The 22,795-nt window shown below is 54.6% G+C and overlaps 1 protein-coding gene across 2 annotated transcripts in view; it reads right to left on the bottom strand.

Moving 5' to 3' along the window:
• Window positions 1–22,795, bottom strand: part of GCN1 (GCN1 activator of EIF2AK4) — a 54,147-nt gene that overhangs the window by 5,746 nt on the left and 25,606 nt on the right. For both annotated transcript variants that reach the window (XM_043901642.1, XM_043901641.1), the window contains exons 25-52: window positions 22,462–22,617; window positions 21,811–21,992; window positions 20,001–20,081; window positions 19,537–19,680; window positions 18,475–18,602; window positions 18,117–18,306; window positions 17,854–17,924; window positions 17,047–17,212; window positions 16,482–16,676; window positions 15,181–15,427; window positions 14,631–14,752; window positions 14,217–14,331; window positions 13,325–13,504; window positions 10,702–10,922; window positions 9,463–9,531; window positions 9,147–9,285; window positions 8,862–9,058; window positions 8,520–8,662; window positions 7,092–7,209; window positions 6,763–6,978; window positions 5,592–5,756; window positions 3,816–3,977; window positions 3,495–3,587; window positions 3,151–3,294; window positions 2,789–3,058; window positions 2,458–2,571; window positions 1,786–2,016; window positions 21–214 (exon numbers count right to left, since the gene is read on the bottom strand). In XM_043901642.1, the coding sequence (XP_043757577.1) occupies window positions 21–214; window positions 1,786–2,016; window positions 2,458–2,571; window positions 2,789–3,058; window positions 3,151–3,294; window positions 3,495–3,587; window positions 3,816–3,977; window positions 5,592–5,756; window positions 6,763–6,978; window positions 7,092–7,209; window positions 8,520–8,662; window positions 8,862–9,058; window positions 9,147–9,285; window positions 9,463–9,531; window positions 10,702–10,922; window positions 13,325–13,504; window positions 14,217–14,331; window positions 14,631–14,752; window positions 15,181–15,427; window positions 16,482–16,676; window positions 17,047–17,212; window positions 17,854–17,924; window positions 18,117–18,306; window positions 18,475–18,602; window positions 19,537–19,680; window positions 20,001–20,081; window positions 21,811–21,992; window positions 22,462–22,617 (4,453 nt within the window). The remainder of the gene's footprint in view (window positions 1–20; window positions 215–1,785; window positions 2,017–2,457; window positions 2,572–2,788; window positions 3,059–3,150; window positions 3,295–3,494; window positions 3,588–3,815; window positions 3,978–5,591; window positions 5,757–6,762; window positions 6,979–7,091; window positions 7,210–8,519; window positions 8,663–8,861; window positions 9,059–9,146; window positions 9,286–9,462; window positions 9,532–10,701; window positions 10,923–13,324; window positions 13,505–14,216; window positions 14,332–14,630; window positions 14,753–15,180; window positions 15,428–16,481; window positions 16,677–17,046; window positions 17,213–17,853; window positions 17,925–18,116; window positions 18,307–18,474; window positions 18,603–19,536; window positions 19,681–20,000; window positions 20,082–21,810; window positions 21,993–22,461; window positions 22,618–22,795) is intronic.

The raw sequence follows: 22,795 nt of genomic DNA, 5'->3' as shown, positions 1-22,795 counted from the left end.
TCCCCGCACCAGCGCCTCACCTGACGCCCGGGTCCTCCATGACCCGGATGCCGTTCAGCAGCTCCGTGAAGAGAGGATCCACCTTGATGTGGATGGAAATGAGCTTTCCCAGTGCGTCAGCAGCCTTCAGGCGCACGCCGCGGTTAGAGTCCTGCAGGGCTTTGGTGAAGGTGGTCTGCAGCTGGGGCAGGAAGGGCTTCAGGGCGATCCCGACCTGTCGGAGAGACCCCCATCCCAGAGCCTGGCTGAGGGGGAGTGCGGACCACAGGGCACCACAGGCAGGAAAACAGCACCCCAAACCCACACGGCTCCACACTCAGGCCAGGAGTAGCGGCGCCGCAAGATGGGGGCGCCCGGCAGAGAGGGTCCCCTCAGCCTCCTCTTCTGTTTCCAGCTTCCCACGGGCTGGGAGCCGTCAGCTCGGCTTAGGGGAGCTCTGTCCATGTGGACAAGTGACTCAAAACCCCGGCTCTGAATACATTACAGAGCGGACCAGCAGACCTGTCAGTACCGTGGAAGAACATTCTGCAAAGACAGGTAAACAGGCCAGGTGCCACCTACTGCGCTATCCTACAGAACAGGCGCCCTGGGGAGGTCATCCCTGTACACACGTGCACCCACGCACTGACAATCCAGTCTGAGTCCTGACCACATGGAGGAAAAGACGCACGTCTGTGACAAACTACAGACGGGTCCCAGAGGAGAGATCTACTCAAGGCTAAAAGGGAAGACCAAAGAAGCTGTTTGCAGACTCAATGCCATTTAGGGTCTAGAGACGCTGGGGTCGGGGCTGGCAGGCTGCTGGGAAGCAGACCACAGAGTAAAGCCAGCAAAGCTACGGTGAGAGCCACCTGCCCACGGTGACACCTGGCTCACGGGCTGTGGGACAAACTCCAGGAGGGAAAGGCTCCATTTGGACACAGAATTAAAACACACACACACACAGAAGAACAGCACAGAACGGAAGGCAAAGATGATACTTAATTTAAAAGAAAAAAGAAAAGACAATTTCCAAAAGAATGAGGCTGATGCTCACAGTCCCGTTTTTTAACTGGAAAGTTGCTCCCCCACACTTTTCTCCCAGAAGGAAAAGAACTACAACTCTGTTAAGCTTTTGTATCCAAACCACAAGATTTTTTTTTAACAAAATAAATCTTGGCTGTTTATAACTCTCTAAACCTAAAGGCTTTAATTATTAGCCTGTACAGTATCAGAAACAATGTGTTGCTTTGCTCCTGACACTTTGGGCAAAAACTAAAGTTACTGCAGGTACTCCCGGACTTCCTTTGCATTCTCTCCTCAGATTCTCTTCATCTCCCTTTATGAGGTGGTCATAAAGATGGGAAATGTATGTGAACAAGGTTTCTATTGTAGTCACATGGCCCTGGATTTTCTTCTTTGAACCACTTTAATAAAAGCGATTATCAGACACACACACGCTGGTGTGTTGAGTTAGAACGTGTCGTTAGATGTTATTTCACCTGAGCCCCATATCTCACAGCCCTTTGGAGAGACAAGCAGTGTTATACCCTCAAAACACAAGTGAAGGAGCAGACTCAGAAGTTGCACGACCTTCTGAGGTCACTCTGGCCATACATCTGCCAAGTGGTGGCCTGGACTTCACCACGTGTGGTGAGTCTGGAGTCCAAGGTCTCCGCCCCCTCTGCTCTGCCGATTCCCAAGCTGAGCTGTCACCTGCCCGCGCAGCACACCGCGTGCCAGCCTCCTGTGCGCAGATCTGTGCTCCAAGACCTGAGCGGACCACGTGAACCTGTCAGTCCTCACCTTGGCCAGCAAGAGGCTGAGCGTCTCGAGCAGAGCCGCCTTCACGTTCCAGCTGAACCGGTCCCCCAGGATGCGAATCAGAGGGCCGGTGATGTTGACCACCGAGGGCCGCAGGGCATCCGCCGAGGTCAGACGGATCACCAAGCCTAACGCTTTGGCGGCTTCCTCTTTCTGTTCCGGGCTGCCAGTCAGGACCCCCTCCCGCAGCACTGGAAGGATGGACGTTACCCCCTGACAAGAGAACCACACCTGAGAGTCACATCACAAAGGTTTTGGGCCGGGGTGTCCCCCACCCGAAGCCAGGAGCTCCTCTCGGCCACCCTCTCTTCAACTCCGTGAGCAACCGAGTCAGGTGGGCAGGGTCGTGGCCTGAGAGGGCGCTGGCTGGGGAACAGTCTCCTTGACTTGACAGTGATGAGAGCAGAGTCCCTGCAGGCCTGTCACTCATCTGCTCTGAGGCGACCTCCACAGCTGAAACGAGGTGGTGAACTCTGACCCCGTCCCCGCGGGGCCACCGTGGGGAAGCAGCATGCTGTCCGTGGAGATGTGCAGCAGCACCCAGAGCACTCCGTGGAGCAGCACACAGCTGCTCCAGCGGCCCCAGCACGGCGGCCTGGGGAAGGCGGAGGAGGGCCACACGCCCGCGGGGCCCTGCCCAGGGCCCTGGCTCACCTTCTTCGGGAGGCAGAAGCCTGGCACGTGCTCGCCTTTGCTCTCATTTCCTATGAACCGGATTTCCTTGTGCAGTTCCTCAATGAGGGCCAGCTGGTTGCCCGCATCCAGTTTCTGTGAGACACCAGGGAAAAGCAAAGAGAATATCAGGGTTCAAGTCAAGCCCTCTCAAGACGCCTTCAAAATAGTACAGCAGAGGGAAGGAAGGGTGTGGGCTGGAGTACAGGCAAGACTGGCCACACATTGACAGATGCTGAAGCTGGCTGACAGCATCTGGTCTTAGAAACGCCCGGAACTGTCTTTCACCAGAGGTGGTCCAGCAGCCCCTCACCTTGGTGATGGCATTCAGGGCATCCCAGCTCTCCTCCAGAACCACGGGGCTGGAGTCGTTGAAGAGGCGGATCAGACCTGAGACCAGGCTCCGCAGGTGGCTGGTATAGTCCGCCTTGGAGCGCGAGCAGTAGATGTTGAGGATGATGGCCGCGGCCTGCCTCATGCCCACCTCGGGGCTACGGGTGGCTTCCAACAGGTCCTCGATGATGATCCGGTGCCCGGTGTCATCCTCCACCGACAGGATCACAGCCTGACAGTTGGCCATTTCCTAAAAGCAAAGGCGACACCTCGGCTGAGCACGCGCCTCCAGGATGGGACAGGACATGGATAAGAGTCCGCAGGGGTGACCGTGCCCCTCACCAGCTGCTCGTCTGGAGTCCCCAGCTTCTCCTTCAGGGCCAACATGACCGCCGGGAGGATCACGCCAAGATGACGCGTCAGGGCATCACCCGCCACAGACGAAAGGAAAGCCAGGACCCGGGTGTTGACGGGCGGGGTCGTCAGCTGCAGGAAGATGACTATCAGGCTCAGTGGGGGCTGCCCCGTGCCAGCTGTGGCGCTGGGCTCTGGGAGATCCCGTCCCTCTGCAGAGTCGCCGGCCTCCCCCAGCATCCGGGTTCAGAGCTGGTCCTCACGTAGACCCGGGGAGGGTGACGAGGCTGTGGCTGCTGGGCTAGAGGGGGTCGCCATGTGTGGGGACTTACCTTGGGCACGAGGTAGGGCAGCACCACACGGCTCTTGATGGCCATCACCTGCTTCAGACCGTCCAAGGCAAACTCGGACACCTCCTCGTCATCCTGCAGAGGGGCATGGGGTGACGCCTGGGAGCCGCTCTCCTCCCTGCCTCCTCAGTCTGGACCTCCCCAGCCCCGACATCCCCCACCGGCCCCCCAGAGTCAATGCCATTCTATACACCCACTCCCTCTGGGGCCCACACTGGCTGCCTTGACAGAGTCAGCCCCGGTGTGCGGCCTCCACGGAGATAGTGGAACCCCTCCTGGCAGGGGTGAGGCAGACCCACTCACCAGCTGCTTCAGTAAAAATGGGAGGATGTCCTCCAGGGCCTGGTGGCCGATGGTGGAGTGCAGCTGCTCGAAGGTCTTGGCCGCGGCCTCTCTGACCTCCTCCAGCGGGTCACACAAGGCCTTCCTCGCCGTGGGCACAAGGGACTCAGAGAAATACAGCACCTGCAACAGCATGAGAGCGCTGAACCTGATGTGCTGGAGGGAGGGGAAGTCAGTGGGGGATGGGGGTGGTGAGGACCTCGGCCTAGGCAGGCTTCCTGGACTCTTGCCGGGTCTACTTTTCACTCAGCTGGTTTCTGTGGAAATGCACAAGTATAAGAAAGCAGACAGGATATGTGATCTGCCCCTGAGAAGCCTTCCCCCAGTGGTGGTGGTTTTGTTGCTAAGTCACGTCTGACTCTTGCGACTCCCTGGACTGCAATCTGCCAGGCTCCTCTGCCCATGGGATTTTCCAGGCAAGAATACTCGGGTGGAGTGCCACTTCCTTCTCCAGGGGATCTTCCCAACCCAGGGATGGAACCTGCACCTCCTGTGTTGCAGATGGTCTCCCACATTGTAGGCAGATTCTTTATCAACTGAGACATGGACTTAACAGTTAATAGTCTTGATTTTTTTTTGGCAAGTTCCCCAGATACTCTGGTCTCTCGTGGGAATGCCAAACTCCTTCCCACGGCGAGGCCCCAAGTGACCTGGCCCCCACTCCCCAGGCTCCTTTGTTCATCCTCTTGGGAAACTCCCAGTCCTTCTTCAAGTCTCAACTCAAATACCTGCTCCTTTATGAAGTCTCTGGGTCTACAGTGGGGCCAACAACTGCTCTGTGCCCTCCGTAACCAACTCCACCAAAGCAACACCCCTCCATGACTCTAAGGACAGAATCTGAATATAGTGGCCATGCCATGGGCAAGGCCTCAGGCTTTGGGGCACTACCTATTTAATTAATCACAGTCCTATTTGATGACAGAATTTACAGAATTTGTTCTTTGAAAAATGCAGCTATAAAAACCCAAATGGCACACATGTACTGACACACGCAGAAGGATCAGATGAGGCTATTCAGGCTGAGCAACTGGCCACATGCTCGCATCTCTGACCCGCTATCCACTCATCGCTTTGGCGCTTTCATCCCAATCGAGAGTTCTATGCCTATGCTCAACCTACTCCCCAGGGATGTCTGGGAGCTCAATTAGAAACAGTAGGGATGGTGAAAGACTCCAACCCCCTTCACTGTTGCTATATGGAAACAATCTCACTGCTGGAGACGACGCATTTCCACCCACCAGGTGCTCACTCTTATCTACTCCACGCTCTCCTGCTCCCCACCACCCTCCACCTCTCACATACATGCACCTCCTTTCCTGGCTAAGCACACCACACACGTGAACTGAAGTGATGCATTGACACAAAAGGATTAACCTGAAGCCACCTCAGGAGTGCTGAGAGAAAGATTATCTCAATCTCCAAAAGCCACCCCAGGCCTCTAAATTGCTGAGGTCTTAGCCTATGAACTGATGGGAAAGCTGAGAGGTGAGAAAGCCCAGGGGGCTGTGGCCCCGTCAGTACCTCACTGCCCACAGCACCCTCTGGAGTGAGGCTGGCGTGTCCCTGAGGGTGAATTGTCGTTAATGGAGCAGCTTTTCCAGGAGCCCCCACCCCCCGGCCCTCTGAGAGGGGTGGGGGGCAGGCCTGTGGGCCCTGAGGAGATGCTCACCATGTCCCACCCCCTCGCCCTCTGAGAGGGGTGGGGGGCAGGCCTGCAGGCCCTGAGGAGATGCTCACCGCGTCCCGGCTGGTGGACTTCATGATCTCGCTCAGCCCAATGCACACGCCCTGCCTCTCGTCGCTCTTGGGAGATCTCAGGCCTTCCTCCAGGATGGGGATGATCTCCGGCAGGATTTTCTCCCCTAACTTCCGGACGAGATCTCCCAGCGTCCTGGCTGCGATCTGCCAGGCAGAGCTCAAGTCAGGACAGGGACTCCCTGCAGACCCGGGACACCCAGTGGGCCACTCCAGAATGAGGGCCCCAGGACCTCCCAGACGTTATCTGAGCCAGACTTAACTTTCCCCAATGCCCTATCCTGTGAAGAGCCCCCAGGGTGCTTGCAAAACACCACAAAATAAAATTCTCTCTGCGTCACACAGGCCTACACAGCCTAAAGAGTCGGCACCTTATGGATGAATGAGAAACTCAACACATGTTGTCCAGCTGAGGGCTGATACCCCTGTGTTGAAAACTGTGGCCTGGAAGTCACTTAACCCTCATGCTCTTGCCCGGGAAACGAGAGCTGGGTTTGTAATCACAACTTTCAGGGAAAAAGACCCATCTCCTCTGAGGCTGTGTGCAAACCCTTCTTCAGAGCCAATTATGCAATCTGTTTGCTGGGGATGGGGGTTGGGAGTGGACTGGCAGAAGTGATCATTGGCCCTGGGGGCCCTCCTCCAGCTGCCCTGGCCTTTGCTCAACCCCTGCTGCGGGCAAATTCCTTGCCCACCTCAAGGCTTGGGCGTGTCCAGCCCTGGTGTCTCAAGCACTGATCCTTTGGTCCTGAACCTCCTCACCTGCTGATGCTTACTCATCGCTCGTCTTCAAACATCCCTTTTTCTGAGAAGCCTTCTCTGAGCCCCCCAGCTGACTGACGTGATATAAGCACTGGCAGTGCCACGTAGCACTTGCCATGGTTGCATTTTCCCCTTGTTTGTGTGACTGATTCACATCCGTTTCCTCTGCCAGACGGCAGCTCCACAGGGCCGCCTTTCTTCTCTACAAGGTCCTAGGCCCCTGCTTAACACATGGTAGATGCTTAAGAAATATTTCTTAACTAAGTAAATAAAAGATCCCCTGCTAGATGGTGGACCCCACTGCTCTCCCATTCTCTGCAGACCCAGCCTTCTAGCCTCTGAAAGGAGGCATCAGGGTTATGTGGTCAGAAGCCAGGCCCGGGACACTTACCGTTCTCTTATCCGCACACGTGCTGGCCAAGAAACCCAGCAGGAGCCCAAAGAGGGTGGGCAGGATCTCACGCAAGGTGCGGGGGGTGTTGGAGACCACAATCTTCCAGACATGCAGGGAGGCCTGCCGCACCACCAGCTGGGTGTCCGAGCGGCCCATGTACAGCCCCGCCAACACCCGGTTCCGCCGATCTACCCCCAGGGCAGTGATGATCGCCTGCAGTGGAGGAAGGGAGCCAAGAATGAGAGGTGGTGAAGCCCCCACGGTGTGCGTGCCAGTGAGTCTCCCCACCGGCAGCAGAGGGAGGAAGGGCACCTGGGGCTGCTCACCTTGTTGGACTGAGCGGTTCCGAAGTTGTCATCCTCTGAGGCAGTTTCTGTGGTCATTTTCCCAGTGACTCCTGAGATGTGGAACAGGAGATCGCCAAGGAGCTGAACAGAGCTGAACCTGAGGAGGCCAAGAAAAGAGTCACACGGGCGGAGGAGGAAGTCTCGGCCAAGCACCAGCCAGAAAAAGAGACTGAAAGGAAACGAACCCCAAATACTGGTGGTGGTTCTCTTAGAACGCGAGAAGTCACAAATGATAGTCATTTTTTGACAGTCTCCCATGTATGTTCCTTCCAACTTTTGCACTAATTAACATTACTTTAATAATGGAAAAGAATAAGCTATTTTTTAAAGCGGATACGAATATTTCTATAATAAAAGTTATTAAAGAGAAACAGAACACAGAGGGAAGTATGAGCAGGGAATCCAGGAATGCAGACCATCAGAATGCCACGTAATGAGAAGCCTAGGAGAAACTGTTTCTCTTTGAATGAATAATTATAAAAGTAACAGTCATATTCAAACTGAAAATTCAATTAATACAAAAAAATATAAAGAAAGAGAGAGTAAACAAGTGCCCAGACTGCCAGCACCCAGGCCACCACCCCGACACTCCGGTGACACCCGTGTGCACATCAATCACCCTGTACACAGACACCCCTCCCACACACAGGATGTGCGAAGTGGGCCTGCACATGACCCGGCCGCGGCCCACACCACCCCACCCAACAGAAGGTTGAGGAGAGTTCTGTGTCAGCGGACGTGGTACTTACACCATTCTTCGTAACGGCCGGATCAAAGTTCATGGTGTGGACGTGCTACCTGACTTTTTCAAACCTACCTCCAGGTTTTCAAATGATAAGCAGTATCGCAACACACACCTTCTAAATACATCTTTAAGCACTTGACTAAATATGCCCCTGAAATGAAATCCTAGAAGGAGAATCTCCAGATGAGAAAGCACTCACATTTAAAATTGTGATACAAACTGAAGGACTGAAGAGAAAGAACATCTTAGAAGAGAATCGGAATTACAGACACTGCTGTAGGAAACTGGAGAGTTACCAAATGGTGAAAAATGAGGATCTGGAAAAGTTGAGAGATTTTGGCAACATTCTGTTTTTCATTTCTCAGTGCGTGCATGTGTGTGTGCTAAGTCACTTCAGCTGTGTCTGACTCTTTGTGATCCTATGGACCATAGCCCACCAGACTCCTCTGTCCATGGGATTTCCCAGGCAAGAATACTGGAGTGGGTTGCCATTTCCTCTTCCAGGGGTTCTTCCTGACCCAGGGATTGAACCCATGTCTCCTAGATCTCCCACACTGGCAGGTGGTTCTTTACCACTAGCACCACCTGGGAAGCCCTCATTTCTCAGTAAGTTCCCCAAACACAAAGTTATGGCCACTGGGTCTTTCCGCCTGAGTTCTTACCTTATTCTCCAGAGGTCATCAAAGAGGCCTTGCTCCAGCTGGGGCAGCAGCAGGGCGATGGCTGTCTCGGCATACATGGAGATGACCCGCTGGCCCGCACGCAGGGCAGTATCACGCACAAACTCGTTCTCATCAGCAAGAGCCTGTGCACAGAGGGGGTGTCAGCCAGACCTGCTGCCCCCTAAGCACCCAGACCCAAGAAGAAATGCAACTCCCTATAGAGCAGGATGAGGACTCCTACCACCCAGCCGCATCTGGCAGAGAGGCCAAGCCCCCCAGGATAGAGCATGTGTCCTGGCCCCCACCCTAGGCCCTATCCTCAGTGGGGGCACTGGTGCCTACTTTGAGAATACAGGGGATGATGGGCCCCACATAAGGAGTGAATTTGTCCCCGAAGGTGATGGGCAGGTAGTTGAACATCATGATGTAGCCGTCTCGGACGTGGGGGGCAATGTCCACTTTGCTGGCTGTAGCCACAATTTCTGGCATCAGCTTCTCCAACTTCTCCACCCCCAAGCCAGCCATGACCTCAGCCAGCCCTGCAGGAAAGGGACAGAGTGAGCCCACAGGACCCGAGGGCCCGCAGAGCGCCTCCCAGGTCTGGCCCCCAGGCCCACCCTGCCTCACCCTGTGCGGCGCCTGAGCGGTCCACAGAGCTCTGCTCATAGGTCAGTGTCTCCATCAGCCACGGCAACAAGTCCTCAAAGCACGATTCCCCCATGCCCTTGACCATGGCCCCGAGCGCCTTTGCAGACACCGTCCGTACCTGTCAGGGAACCAAGAGCAGGGAAGGTGAGGAGATGTGACCACACAGGAGTGAGGAGGGGTCCCTAGGCTCTTCTGCCCTAGGGATGCAAACGCAGCTTCTCTGGCTTCTTAGCAATCGGTTGTCTGGGGTGGGGCTAAAACCATGCGCTCCCGCCCCCTTCCCTCTCAGACTCACCTCAGGCACAGGATCCAGGAGAGAGGCTTTCAGACCAGGCGTCACACTTGGCAGGTAAGGAGCCAAGTCCTGCAAAGACGGAAGGAGTGACTCAGTGGAGGCCTGAGGCCCACTTTCTCCAGACCGGTTCCTGGGTGGATCTTGACCACCCCGCTCTGCTGACTGGGAGTGCTCACAGGGGTAGAGAACCCCCTCCATCCCCCTGGTTCCCTGAAGGCCCTGTGTGATTGCTCGGAAAAACCTCTGAGGGACCGCAGGCCCTCCTCAGGAGGTGGAGAGCCCCCAGCTGCCATTCAGAGCTCTTCCTCCTCCTGGGACCGAGGGCTGCCCAGCCTCGGGCATCCACAAGGTTCTCTTAGTACTTTCCTTTCAGAGTTGCACAATCTTTACCTTAAAAGGTTTATGTCTCTTGATACAGCACCCGACTTTCAGAAACAGTTTTAAATATAGAAAGAACCTTATGTTCACTGCAGTATCATTTAAAATAGCAAGAAACCTTGGACACTATGTGACCGACAATAGAATTATGTAAGTTGCGGTATATAAACTTGTTGGAATGTTACGTAACTATTTAAGACCCGGTTTTATGAATAACTCGTTATAACTTGGACATACATTTATGTTCAGAAATGTCATTCTTAAACGTAATTTTAAAACATAATTGTCTAGGCTTCTGGAGGGCTATGGGTAAAATGTTTTGATTTTCCAACTTCCAATTTCCCAAATTTCCTAGGATTGACCTAACTTTCCACCTTATCTCTGGTGCCTGTAGCCTCAGCAAGCAAATCAGAGCTGTGGTATTAAGAGCACACACGTCAGCCTCTGGGCCTGAGTAAACAGAGCAGACCTCCCAAACTAGGCTAATTTCCTGAGAGGCTCACAGAAGCCAGCGCTTATGAGAAGAAGACACTGCCAGCAATCAAAGTGGCAGCCGCTTTCCCAACACCCCTGAAAAGTCAAAGGCCAGGCTGGACCTTTCCTCCCCATCAGTCTGTAAAAGGAGTTCATGGGGACGGGCCTCATCTAGGGGTGGAGCTAATTAAGACTTGTGTGGCTAGGCTCTCCAAGATGTGCAGAGAGCTCAGACTTCCACCCTCTACCCCAAATAGTCTATTTCTGCCCTGATACCATCATGGATCAAATGCCCACAGCTGCCCTGTGTCTACTATCGGTAGGGACTATGTGCCCTGAGCCAGCATCCATTGGTCTGTCCTGCGTGAGCCCCCCACAGGCCCATACCTTCTGGTCTGTCAGCGAGTACATGTTGCCAATGATCTGGGCGGCCATCTTCCGTGTGTCCGTGGAACGGTCCTGGAAGGCTCTCTGGACGATGGGCATGATGAGGGCCAGGGATGGGGCATCGATGAAGTGGACAAACTTGGTGTCCAGCAAGGTCTGCAAGCACTTCTGGGTCTTCCGGGAGGGGTCTGTCAGGGCGTCCAGCAGGACCGGGGCGATGGCTGCGTGTCCGGACAAAAGAGAGACAGCTGGGTACAAGTCTGTGGGGCGGCTGCCAGAGTCCCCAGCACTAGACGGGTCAGAAGAGAAGGAGGCCAGGGGCCCTCTCCCGAGAGCCCCACAAGTCACCAGGTGAGGAAGCCAGCCTGTCTGCAAAAAGCAATTCTATTCTTGCTCCCCAGGAGGAAGCAGCGTGGGGGCGGCAGCTGTCACCCCCTTGCACTGCAGAGCTGTGGCTGGTGGGGTGCCTGCCGGCTAGCTTCAGTGGCCCTGAGCTGCAGCCCCAGCTAGGCCTCCAGGGGAGGCCACTTAGCAACGTGGATCTTACTCTGTAAGCTATAACGACCCAAAGTGGCTTTTTGAAAAAAACCGTTTGGAGACGACAAAGGCCCCCTGAACCAGTGGTGGGAGTGAGGTCCACAGATAAAATGAGCTCTCCAAAGTCAGCGCCATCAGCCCAGTAGAAGGAATTCTAAGAGGGGTACCTGGCTCATCTTTCCCACAAGACCAGGGAATTCAACCACTAACAAGATAAACACCGGTCAAGAGTTTTGAGGGAATTCCCTGGCGGTCCAGTGGTCAGAACTCGGCACTGCTGCAGCCCGGGTTCAATCCCTGGTTATTGAACTAAGAACCAGCAAGCCACGCAGAGTGGTGCCCCATCTCCACCCCCAATTTAAAAAAAAAAAATAGCCCAATTTAAAAACGGGCAAAGGATTTGAATAGACAGTTTTCCAAAGAAGATATGCAAATGAAAAATAAGCACATGAAAAGACGTTCCACATCATTAGTCATTAGGGAAATGCAAACCAAAACCACAATGAGTGGTTAAAACTCTGTGCTTCCACTGCAGGGGGCACGTGTTCGATCCCTGGCTGAGGAAGTAAGATCCCACACGCCTTGTGGCGTGGCCAAAACAAAACCACAGTGAGACGCCACTTCATACCCACTAGGATTTCTGTAACCAAAAAGATAGGGGGTAACAGTGTTGGCAACTGGAACGCGTGTTTGTGTATATACAGCTACTGACAATGTCAAGAATGGTACAGCCGCCAGGTTAACCGTCTAGCAGTTCCCTAGAAAAGGTAAACAGTTATCACATGACTCAGTTATTCCATTCCTAGGTATCTAACCAAGAAACCTGAAATCATGTCTACAAAAACAAAAATCAAATAAAACCTTGGACACAAATGTTCATAGCAACATTAAAAACCAAAAAGTGGAAACAACCCAAACATCCATCAATTGATGTATGGATACACAAAACGGTACAGTCATACAATGAGATATATTATTAGGCCATAAAAAGGAATGAAATATTGATAGATGCTACAATGTGGATGAACCTTGAAAACATAATGCTAAACACAAGAAGCTAGACATAAAAGGCCACATAGTGTATGATGCTATTTCCATAAAATGTCCAGATATGCAAACTCAGAGACAGAAAATAGACTAGTGGTCATCAGGGGCTAGAAGTAGAAGGGGAAATGAGGAGTGAAACCTAATAATGGGGGTGGGGTTCCTTTCTGGGGCAATGAAAGTGCCCCAGAACTAGACAGTGGTGATACTTACATAATTTTGTGAAGATGCTAAAAACCACTAAGGTCTACATTTGTAAAAAGTGAATTTTATGCAAATTACACTGCAATTTTAAAAAAAAGAAAAAAGGGCCCACGCTGGATTCCCAAAATGAAGGCATTCATTTGATAAGAGATAAGACTGTTCTGGGCCTTAGAAATCCCCAGGACTGTTGGACATTGTAAAGAATGACAACAAAACCCACATCTACCTGTTCCTCCCGTAAAACTTCATCCTTTTCTGATTAAAATCAAGTCTGAAAATACTCAGGCTGAAACGCACTGAATGGGCACCAATGTCCTAAGTTGAAGCTTAAAATTTAACAAGTATGGTGCTGCAAGTCAACATAGCTGGCTGGAGTTTATTTCTAGAAATCAGTCTTTCCTAATCACTCAAGAAACAGCTATGCTAAAGAGTAAGCTCCCTAACCTTCCCTCCATCACAGGTCTCCTGGAATGAGCATGAACAGAAAGTCCCCTGGAACCTAACCCCTCTGAGGGGTGCTGCTGCTGTGATCCAGAGCCTGTCATTCAGTTCTGCGGATCTCAAGGCTCCCTTAGAGTCAAGCTGCCTCCGGGCCAACAACTCAGTTTCCCCACCTCTGTGGTCAATGACTGCTCCAGACCAAGAGGAGAACAGACCACTTCCAAACTATTTTCCACTGATTATCGTAGGAAAAGGGCTTCCCTGAGTTTAAAGGTTATCTCAGGGCAACCGTCTCCATCCTCAGAGGGCCTGTGCTAAACGGGTACATGCTCCCCGCAGTGTCCAGGGGCGCAGGGAGGAGCAGGGCCCGCGCCCTCGTGGGACAGGCCTTACGTACCCAGGATCTCTGGGTTCCTGATGACAGAGCCGATCTGCCTGAGCGCCTGCTGCCCGGCCTTCTGCACTTTGACGTGGGAGTCGGTGAGCACCTCTGTGAGCTTAGGCACGATGTTGGGTAGGCAGGAAGACAGCTGCTTGGGAGCACAGTAGGCCATGGCCCCAAGCAACTCCACCGACCCTGCAGATGGCAGACACACGCCCGCGTGAAATCACGGGCCACAGGCTGGCAGTTTGCCCGGGCTGGCTGCCTGGGCAGGGGAGAAGCGGCCTGCTCCACCCTGAGGGGGAGGGCACAGGGCCTGGCTCCAGCCAAGCAAGCAAGATGCACCTGAGGCCACCTGAGCCGGGGAAGCCCGGGTTAGAAGATGGGCAGTGGTGGGGACAGAGGCCAGACCTGGCCTAGAGCTGGCAGTGTCCCCAGGTCAGTTCACTGAGCTTCTCTGTCCTCTGTCCACTCACCCACTGAGTAAAAGAGTGAGTTTTCAAGACGTAGGGCAAAGCCTGAAGGACCAAGGGGGAAACCCCGACCGACGTTGACCCTCCCCAAACCAGAGCAGCTCCGCTTTACAAATTAGGATTCCAAATAAGATTGTATTTTAAAAAGAGGGCTTAACGGGGGAAGAGGGCTTAGACTCAAGAGACCTAGCCACAGACCAACTTTAGAGCTCTGGGATTTCCTGACTTAAGTCTGTGGCTCTTGTCAAAGGCCTGTTTCTTGCACCAAAGTGAACAAACTATTATAGAAACGAGCAGCCTGATGAGCCCCGGCCTCGCCCCTGGGCGGGGGGGTGGGGGGATGCCCACAGGACAAGAGCAGCGTCTCTGCACCCCTGGGAGGGCACTCTTCAGAACAGGAAGCTGAGACAGTGGCACCAAGGGAGCAGCCTCACCGGCTTTGGTTCTCCAGGATTCCTCCTCCAGGGCAGCCAGCAAGGAGGGGAGCACCAGCTTCACCCCATGAGCACTCAGGTTGCTCATCACAGCCTTGGCACAGTCATCTGCAGCCTCGAGGGAGGAGAAAAGACGTTCAGGGGCCTTCTCAGGCACGCCGGGGTCAAGGCCTAAGGCTGGACCGTGCGCCCCCCGGTGATCATCGCTCATCGGGAGTCTACCGTGTCAGACCCCAGGCCCCAGCCCGCAGAGGCAACTGACAGGAGGGACGGGGTTTCTCACCTCACCAGGCTTCAGTACTGCACTGGGAACCAGGGGAGTCTGCACGGTGGCCGGCACCCGAGGGGTGGGCAGAGGCGCTCCCGCGGGGCAGGCCCCCCAACACCTCCGCCCCACGCGGCCTCAGGACTTACCTCCCGCACGTACTGGTTCCCGTCCCCAAAGCACAGCAGCAGATGGGGCAGCACGTGGACCACATACGGCTCGAAGAGCTTCCCCAGCATGGTGCAGAGCATCTCGAAGGCAAAGAGGGCTCCTGGGGGTGGCAAGGTGAGGGGTGTAGTGAGGCTGGGATCGGGACGTCCTCTGGGGATGGGACAGCCACGGGACAAGCTACTCGCCCTCTCCTCACCCTCTGGAAATGCTCAGGGCAGCTGGGGGGCTACAGCGGCCGCCCAAGAGGGAGCAGCACCCTCTGCCCGCCCTGAGCAGAAAGGAGGTGAGAACAGGAAGCACCACCAGTGAGAACGGCACCGTCTCCCTCAACTGAGGGTGCTGCAGAGTCAGAAAAGAGGACGCCCGGGCCACACCGGCGTGGCCGGGATGGAACAGCTCACAGCCGCACACACCCTGACACCGGCCTTCGGCAGGGGAGGAAAAGCCAGGTTCCCTCCTCGGGCAGCCAGGGCAGGGAGGGGGCGCTGCCCGCCCACGCTGGGCAGAGCTGAGCCTGGAGACACTCACCCTCCCGGCGGCGGAAGTTCTTCTTGTCCTGGATGGCATCGGTCAGCGCGGCCATCATCTCCTGCTGCTTCAGCGACAGGATGCCCAGGCCCTTCACCAGGCCCGCCAGCCCGTACGCAGCCCCTTTGCGCTCAGCATACTTGTCTGACTCCAGCAGCTGCTGCATCAGCCTCTGGATCATAGCCCCCGCATCCTCCTTGATGGCGGGGACGAGGGGCGGCAAGCAGCTGGCCACGGACTCCTGGACCTAGGGGAGGGGCCTCCCCGTCAGTGCCGAGGCTTAACCACGGCCGGTGCCTGGCGGCTGATGCGGTCCCCCAGGCCAATCTCCGCCACTGCCCATCAGCCCACAAGGAGCATCAGAAAGGCTGACGGGGGCCCACGATCACGTCTGAAGTGCCTGCCCACAGGATGCATGCTACATCCGTGAGCCACGAAAGCATCAGCTGTTATGGGGCTGTTTCTGGTCTGAAGGGAGAACCAAGGCCTGGGTAGGTGGGGTGAAGGATCAGAAAGGTAAAACCCACTTACAGAGAAAGAGCCTGAGAGAAGCGGGCTACTGTGTCTTCTTAGAAACAGCCCGAGTCTCTCAGTTCTCAAATCTGTTAGAATCACAGGGAAACAGGGCTGGGGCTTAGACGACCAGGCCCAAATTGAGTGGTTCCAGAAGATGCTATCAACCATCCCGACACAGTTCAGGACGCCAACCAGGCCTAAGAAGCGGCCTGTGGCCAGGGGCCCTGGGCAGGATGCTTTGGAGGCCGGGTACTCTGACAGCTTATTTGACCACAGTTCTGTAAAACTATTCTTTTCAACTGTGCCTTTGAGGACACTCTGGATGGCTCAAAATGCAAGTCACAGAAAATACACGTAATGTGTTCTTCAAAAAAAAAGAAAAAAAAAGAAGTCCTTTGCACTGTGGCCTGGAAGCTGCATTAAAAGGCCCCCCCCCTAAAAAAAGGCCCCCAAAACATACAACACAACACACACACAGAGAATGTCAAAAAAAGCCTAACACACTAAGGACAATTTCTTCCCCCTAATCTTTGTGTCTCCAGAGCCAAGTTTATACTAAGTGCAAAAAAAGACTATTAGAAAATAAGTAGAAAAAAATGCAAATATTTAAGAGATCTAGGAGAACAACGTAACAAACTGACTCCCCACTAGGGCATTACTAACTTTAAACTAGGCAGTCCCCTGAGAGACCGGCAGAGAACACAGCCTTCTGGACTTGATACCCGACTCCATCTGTAGCAGCCCACCGCCCACCCATACAGGGCCTGGGTGGTCGGGGGACATACTTGCTGGGAGGGGGTGGAGAGGGCAGCGATGAGCTTGGCGACAATTGGCTTCACTTTGGGATCGCTCTTGTCCAGGTGCTTGGCTAGAGAGCCCATGAGGACCACCACACTCTGCCGCACGGCGTCGTAGCTGGCGTCATTGGGCGCGTTCTTTAGGAACTCCTCGAATACCGGCAGCAGCGAGTTGACATTCTCCTGAAAGCCCAGAGCACCCGGAGCCTCACGTCAGCCCCAGGGACCATGCCCGGGGACAATGTTCTCTGCCTAAGCCTGGCTGGGAGACGGGCATCCTGACGAGTCAGCCAGCCATGCCATCGGGCTTCCCAGTTTTCTGGCAGGATTGCAGCAGACTTACAACAATTTAACACCCTTTGGGGGTCTTTCTGACCCAAGAAATACAAAAACAGAATCCGCTGGAGGGCCAGCGCCCAGCCAGGACGTCCAGTACCGGGCCTCGCCGTGGCACCATGGTGCAGCCTGCCGCCTGCCCCAGCCCAGCCTTCTCCCCACTCCTCGGGTGGCTGGGACCTTCTCCCCATCTCCTCGCCTGGCTGAGATCTCCTACCTTCCCATGTGTGTTGAGCGTCGCAAGAGCTGCATCCAACATGCACTTCCGGACATCTGGATTTCGGTCATTGAGGGCGTCGGGGACAAAGAATTGAAAGAGTGGCTTCACCTGAGAGCTGTCCAAACACTGGGAGAGCTTGTTCAGGGCCAAAGCCAAGCCACACCTGGGAAAGAAGCGGGAGCGTGTCAGGGGAGTCAGAGGCCTCCCGGCTGGGGGCCTCTATCCTAGCATGTCACAAGGAGAGCAAGCCAGCCAACAGCACACACTGCTCCGGGGCAAGCACAGCATGGAGCCTGGCGCCCCGTGCTTGCCCTGGGGTCTGCCCGTGGGTCTGGAACCGCCCACATGTAACATAGGGTCCTGCCATCTGCTCAGAGGTTACCCTACGGGGTGACTGCAGGCAGGGGACCAGCTCTGCCTGTTTCCCTCTGTGTGAGTGCACTGCCTACCCTTCTCCCACCAGGCAGAAGGAGATGGAGGGGAAGGAAGCAGAGATGAAGACATCAGAAGTAGCCGTATTCTACAAAAGCCGAGTGTGGTGAATCTTTCAGCCATAGCTGTGAAGAGGTACCTGGAGACCTCTAAGAAAACAGTCCCCAGGGGAAAGGAAAAACATGAGCAGAGTCGCCCAGCTGGCCAGGAGGAGCCGGAAGTGGACCTCAGACCTCTGACTCGGAGGGAGGTCTTGTCTCTTCCCACCCCTGCTGACCCATCACCCTTTGCTGCCTCCTAGTGGCATGCAGCCTCCACCCGGCCACACGTCCAGAAGCGCTGAGTGGTACAAGGCTGCAACAGCTGTCGTACCTGGCTTCCCACTGGTCTGGAGGAGATTCGGAGATAACTCGTCCCAGGGCATCCAGCACCGGGGGCGGCCGCTGCAACAGACAGGTGATCGATGCACTGCAGGGCTCTCTCCGGGCCAGCGGGCCAGTCAGCTGACCGGGTGAGGCAGGATCAGGCACAAGCTGCCCTGAGCCATGGGGTGGCTCTTGTCTGGATTAGGTCGGAGGCTGATCAGGGTCTAACCCACCCTTGCATGCCCAGACCACAGTGCCCGGACGACTCACATAGAGCTTCTCCTGGTAGATCTCCATGAGCCTGCCCATGACCTCGGCCGCCTGCCGCTGGTAACGTGCCACCGCCTGGGAGAGGGCTTCTGCCCCGGCCTGCCTCACAGCTGCCTCATGATAGATGACGTCGTCAATGAGCAAGGAGCAGAGGTCTGGCTGCAGATCTAGGCCCATGGTCAACCAAAGCCTACAAGAGACCAAAGGCGGCTGGTTGGACAAGCACCTGCAGCGCAGGCCCCGTCAAAGCCAACGCTGCAGCCCTTGATCCCTCTATAGGTGGAGCACGCTGGGTCCAGTTATTCCACAAGGAGGAAGGGAACAGAGCAGGACAGGCCGGCCTTCTGACGGTGCTCACCTCTCGGCCAGCTTCCGGATCTCCTCCTCCTTGTCAAACTTGACCACCCAGAGCCTGCGCAGGAGATTCAGGCCATTCTTCTCATCAGTGTCAGGCGCCGGTAACACCATGTGGAGTTCCAACAGGCCCTGAGAGGGGCAGGATCGCACCAGGTGAGGCAGGACCTTTGGGAGGACACTCCGACCTGCCCTCCCCCCGCCGCCCTCGAGGGCTGCACCACCCAAGATGAAGCCACCAGCCACACGTGGGTCTCCACAGAAAATCAATTAGAATGGACTCTTAACTTCTTCAGCTGCACCAGCCACATTCCAAGTGCTCAGGAGCCACGCGATGGCTGGTGGCTGCCCCGCTGGACAACACAGGGAAACAGTCCCATCCCAGCAGACAGCTCCACTGGACAGCAGTGCTGGTTAGGGAGTGCCATGAGGCAGCCCGACTCCTTAGCGGCTCTGTCTCTTCAAAGAGCTTTTTTTCGTGAGATGATGGCATGCAGTGGTAAAATTGTTTAAGTAAAATTTTAAAATTTAACTGTAAACATTCAAGATGAACAAAAATCTCTGAAAAAGGATGTTCCCTTTGTTTTAACAAATATCTGCCACACTGCAATTGTGTTTCCCATTTTACCAAGGACCAGTGAACACTCCGTCACAGAGCAGTAGCTGGAGACTGCAGACTGGCATTTGGGAAACACTTTCTCATGCTCCAAGGGGATCCTTTAGTTTGGGTCCCAAAGCTCCAAGAAAGGGCAAGTATAAGGTAGTGGACTGAAGAAACGAGCCCATCCTGTGAGTTAGACCTGTCTACAAAACTACCAAGTTCCACAGTGCATTTTAGAAATTAAGTGACATCTTCAAAGGTAAAGGAAAAAACCAGTGATACAACTGCTCAGTTGTTCCAATTCCCAGAATGACCCCAAGTCACCCTCTGTGACCTTGCTCTTTGCCTCCAGGACACACTGGTGCACACGCGCGGCACCTCCCGTCAGGGCAGCTCAAACAGCAGAGCTGAGGGACCGGGGGCGGGCGGGCACCAAGGTAGCCCCACGAGCGCGTGGGCACGCACCCGGAGTGCAGTGTCCCGCACGCTGGCACAGGGGGACAGCAGGGCGCAGAGCAGCACGTCCACCTCCTCCTGCTCCGCAAAGGCACAGCCATCCTCGCCACTGCTGCTGGCACACAGGGTGGTCAGGGCCTCTGAAGCCAGAACCTGAAGGAGACATCCAGCCACTGGGCTCAGTTCTACAAATCGTTTCCTACTACGGGGCCAGGCAGGGGAGCTGGGGATGGGCTTCGGGGGGGGATCTGAACTAAGAACGTCCACCCCACCCACCCCTACTAGGCCTCAGATCCCAGCGCCAGGCCAAGGCCAGTGGCAGGATCCAAGCAAAACCTCTCACGAGCTGAGAACAGTCTGGCTGGCTGTCATGAGCACCGCTGTGCCTAAGGCCAGAATTGAGGGCTGGGAGAGGCAATCAGAACCTGAGGGTGAGGTTGTGAACGGCAGAAGCCAGTGGGGGACCAGATCACCTGAAGTCGGGGAGAACCTGTCCCGATCACCCAGGTCAGAAGGCGCAGCATGGCCACGCGAGGTAGCAACTCCGGGCCGTTCTACGGGAGAAAGCACATGAGGTGAGACGAAGCTCCACGGAAGGTCGGTACCCAAGCCCAGAAGCACGTGAGTCCCTCTCCCCCACAGGGGGAGGTTTCAGGTCTTCCTGCTGACCACACTGGAGGGACCCTGTCAGGTCTACCACTCAATCCACAGGAGCCAACCCCAGTCAGCCGTGATCTCCGGGGGCTAAAAATAACTATTCTTAACCTTGACTGAAACTCAGACTTTTGAAATATAGGTGGCTCATGAATACACAAAGAGATACTGAACTTTTTAAGTAAGTAAAGAAATGCAAAATAAAACAAGACACCATTCTTCCACCTGTCATTGGCAAGCCAAACACTATGTGAGGTTGTATGAGGTTTGGAGAAAAGGGAACGCTTAACGAGCGTATAGCTCAGAACATGTCACATGACCTAACAATTCCACGCCCAAGAATCTGTCCTATGGGAATGTTCACATGGTGTGCAAGGCATGTAAATGAACAAGGGGACACACCAAGCTTTGTTCAAAACCTGGAAACGTTTGTGGCCTTAAAATGTCAATCAGCAAGTAAAAACCTGACTAAAACATGGTGCGCCCACAGAACAGAGCCCATGATCCACATGATGTGGACCCCACAGGCCCTGACACTGGAGAAGGCCCAGAGAAGGCAGCCCCATGGAAGGAGCGGTGCAATCCATTCTTTGCATTACTGCGTTTGTGGATATGAGCTTTATATGTGCTTAAATAAAAAAAAGTCCACAAGGGTATAAACCAAACTGTTATCAATAGCTACCTCTGAGGAGGAGCATTTCTCTTTTTGCTTCTGTACTGTTGGAATTTTTTAAAGTATGTAAGCATTACTTTCAAGTTTTTAGAACATAATCTATTAAAACTGGGCTGCCCTGGTAGCTCAGCTGATAAAAGAATCTGCCTGCAATACAGGAGACCCTGTTTCAATTCCTGGTTGGGAAGATCCCCTGGAAAAGGGACAGGCTTCCCACTCCGGTGTTCTTGGGCTTCCCTGGTGGCTCAGCTGGTAAAGAATCCACTTGCAATGTGGGAGCCCTGGGTTCAATCTCTGGGTTGTGAAGATCCCCTAGAGAAGGGAACAGCTACCCACTCCAGTTTTCTGGCCTGGACAATTCCATGGACTTTATAGTCCATGGGGTCGAAAAGAGTCGGACATGACTGAGTGAGTTTCACTTTTAATCTATTAAGAAAGAAAACTCGGGACTTCCCTGGTGGTCCAGTGGTTAGGACTTCACATTCCAATGAAAGGGGTGAGGATTCTATCCCTGGTCAGAGAACTAAGATCCTTCATGCCTCCTGGCCAAAAACCCAAAACATAAAACAGAAGCAATATTGTAACAAATTCAATAAAGACTTTTATAGATAGTCCACACCCAAAGTCTTTAAAAAAGAAAAAAAAAATCCTGACTGAATGAGCTCCAGTCTCGAAAGCAAGTGAAAAGGACAGTAACCAGCACTGTCTTCTTAAGAACAAAATACAATAAATTAGAGTCCGTCAACTTCTTTGGGTCAGAAACTATCAGACACAAGAGACCCACAGCTTCTGTCAGGCCCTGACAGCCTCTCTCAATAGAACATTTGGGGTCTCCCCACCAATGGCTGCTGCCGTAGGATCCCCTCTCCAGAACTGTTCACGGGTCAGGAAGTGTCAGAAGCCCCTGCCCCCACCACCCCGCTCAAGCCGAGGGGGAGCCGAGCTCCCCGGCCTACCTCATCCACGCGCCCGGGCGGGTTGCTGGAGGAGGCCCGCAGCTGGGCGTGGACGGTGAGGATCTGAAGAATCTGGGCCATCCTTTCCTCCTCCTCCTCGCTGTGGTGGGGCATCTCAGTCAGCACCATCTTCAGAAACGGGAAAACCAAGGAGAAGGCTGGCGCGGACAGGGGTGCAGCGTCTGTGAGAGCAAGAAGCAGACGGTCTCTGCAGGCTGGCCGGGCCCCAAGCTTGGCCGCCACAGCGTCCATCCTCAGGGCAAGCGGGCGGGGAGACGGCTGGAGGCCCTTTCTGACACCCTGAAGCCAGCAGCATGACAAGAGGGACGAGAGATGACAGTCCAGTTCTAAAGCCAATGCCGCTCCTACCCCAGACAGCGCCTGGTTCCAGAATGTGAGCATTAAAACAGACAAGTAGATTCCAACAGCAAGAACTAAACCCTCAAGGGTGGGGGGGGGTCACAGTGACTCAGTACCAGGGACTGGATTCAAAAATCGTCCATCTGGTTCAAGGGGTGAGGTGAGGAAATCAAGGCCAGCATGAGGAGAGACCAGTGGAAGCCGCGGCCTCGGAAGCCGGGGGGATGGGAGTCCAGCCCCTGCACAGTTCACACTGCCTCGTGCCCTTGTCCACCCTACCCTGCCCCTCACCTGGCTCGCCCTTGCCCGCCCTGCTGGTGATGGTGTGACTGTGCAGCAGGGTCACCGCCCTCTTCACGGCCACCGACAGCTCCTCCTGGCACCATGACTTGTCCAGGGCACATTCTGGCTTCAGCAGGCGCAGAGTCACGTGGCTCACCAAAGTGCCTGTGTCCAAGAGAAGGGACCCACAGGGGATGGCCCACTCACAGACACACAGTCTGGCTCAGGTGTGAACCAGGGACCCAGGGCACCACGTCCCCGAGTCAACAGTAATCAGCTCTGCTCTGCCCGTCTCCTCAACCTAGTTTCTCGTTTCATCTCCATGACACCCCAAAAGGGTGGG

Source organism: Cervus elaphus, chromosome 5, assembly GCF_910594005.1.
Source record: "Cervus elaphus chromosome 5, mCerEla1.1, whole genome shotgun sequence".
In the NCBI taxonomy this organism is placed as follows: domain Eukaryota; kingdom Metazoa; phylum Chordata; class Mammalia; order Artiodactyla; family Cervidae; genus Cervus; species Cervus elaphus.
The sequence above is the reverse complement of the archived record's forward strand: the minus strand, read 5'-3'. Positions and strand labels throughout refer to the sequence as shown.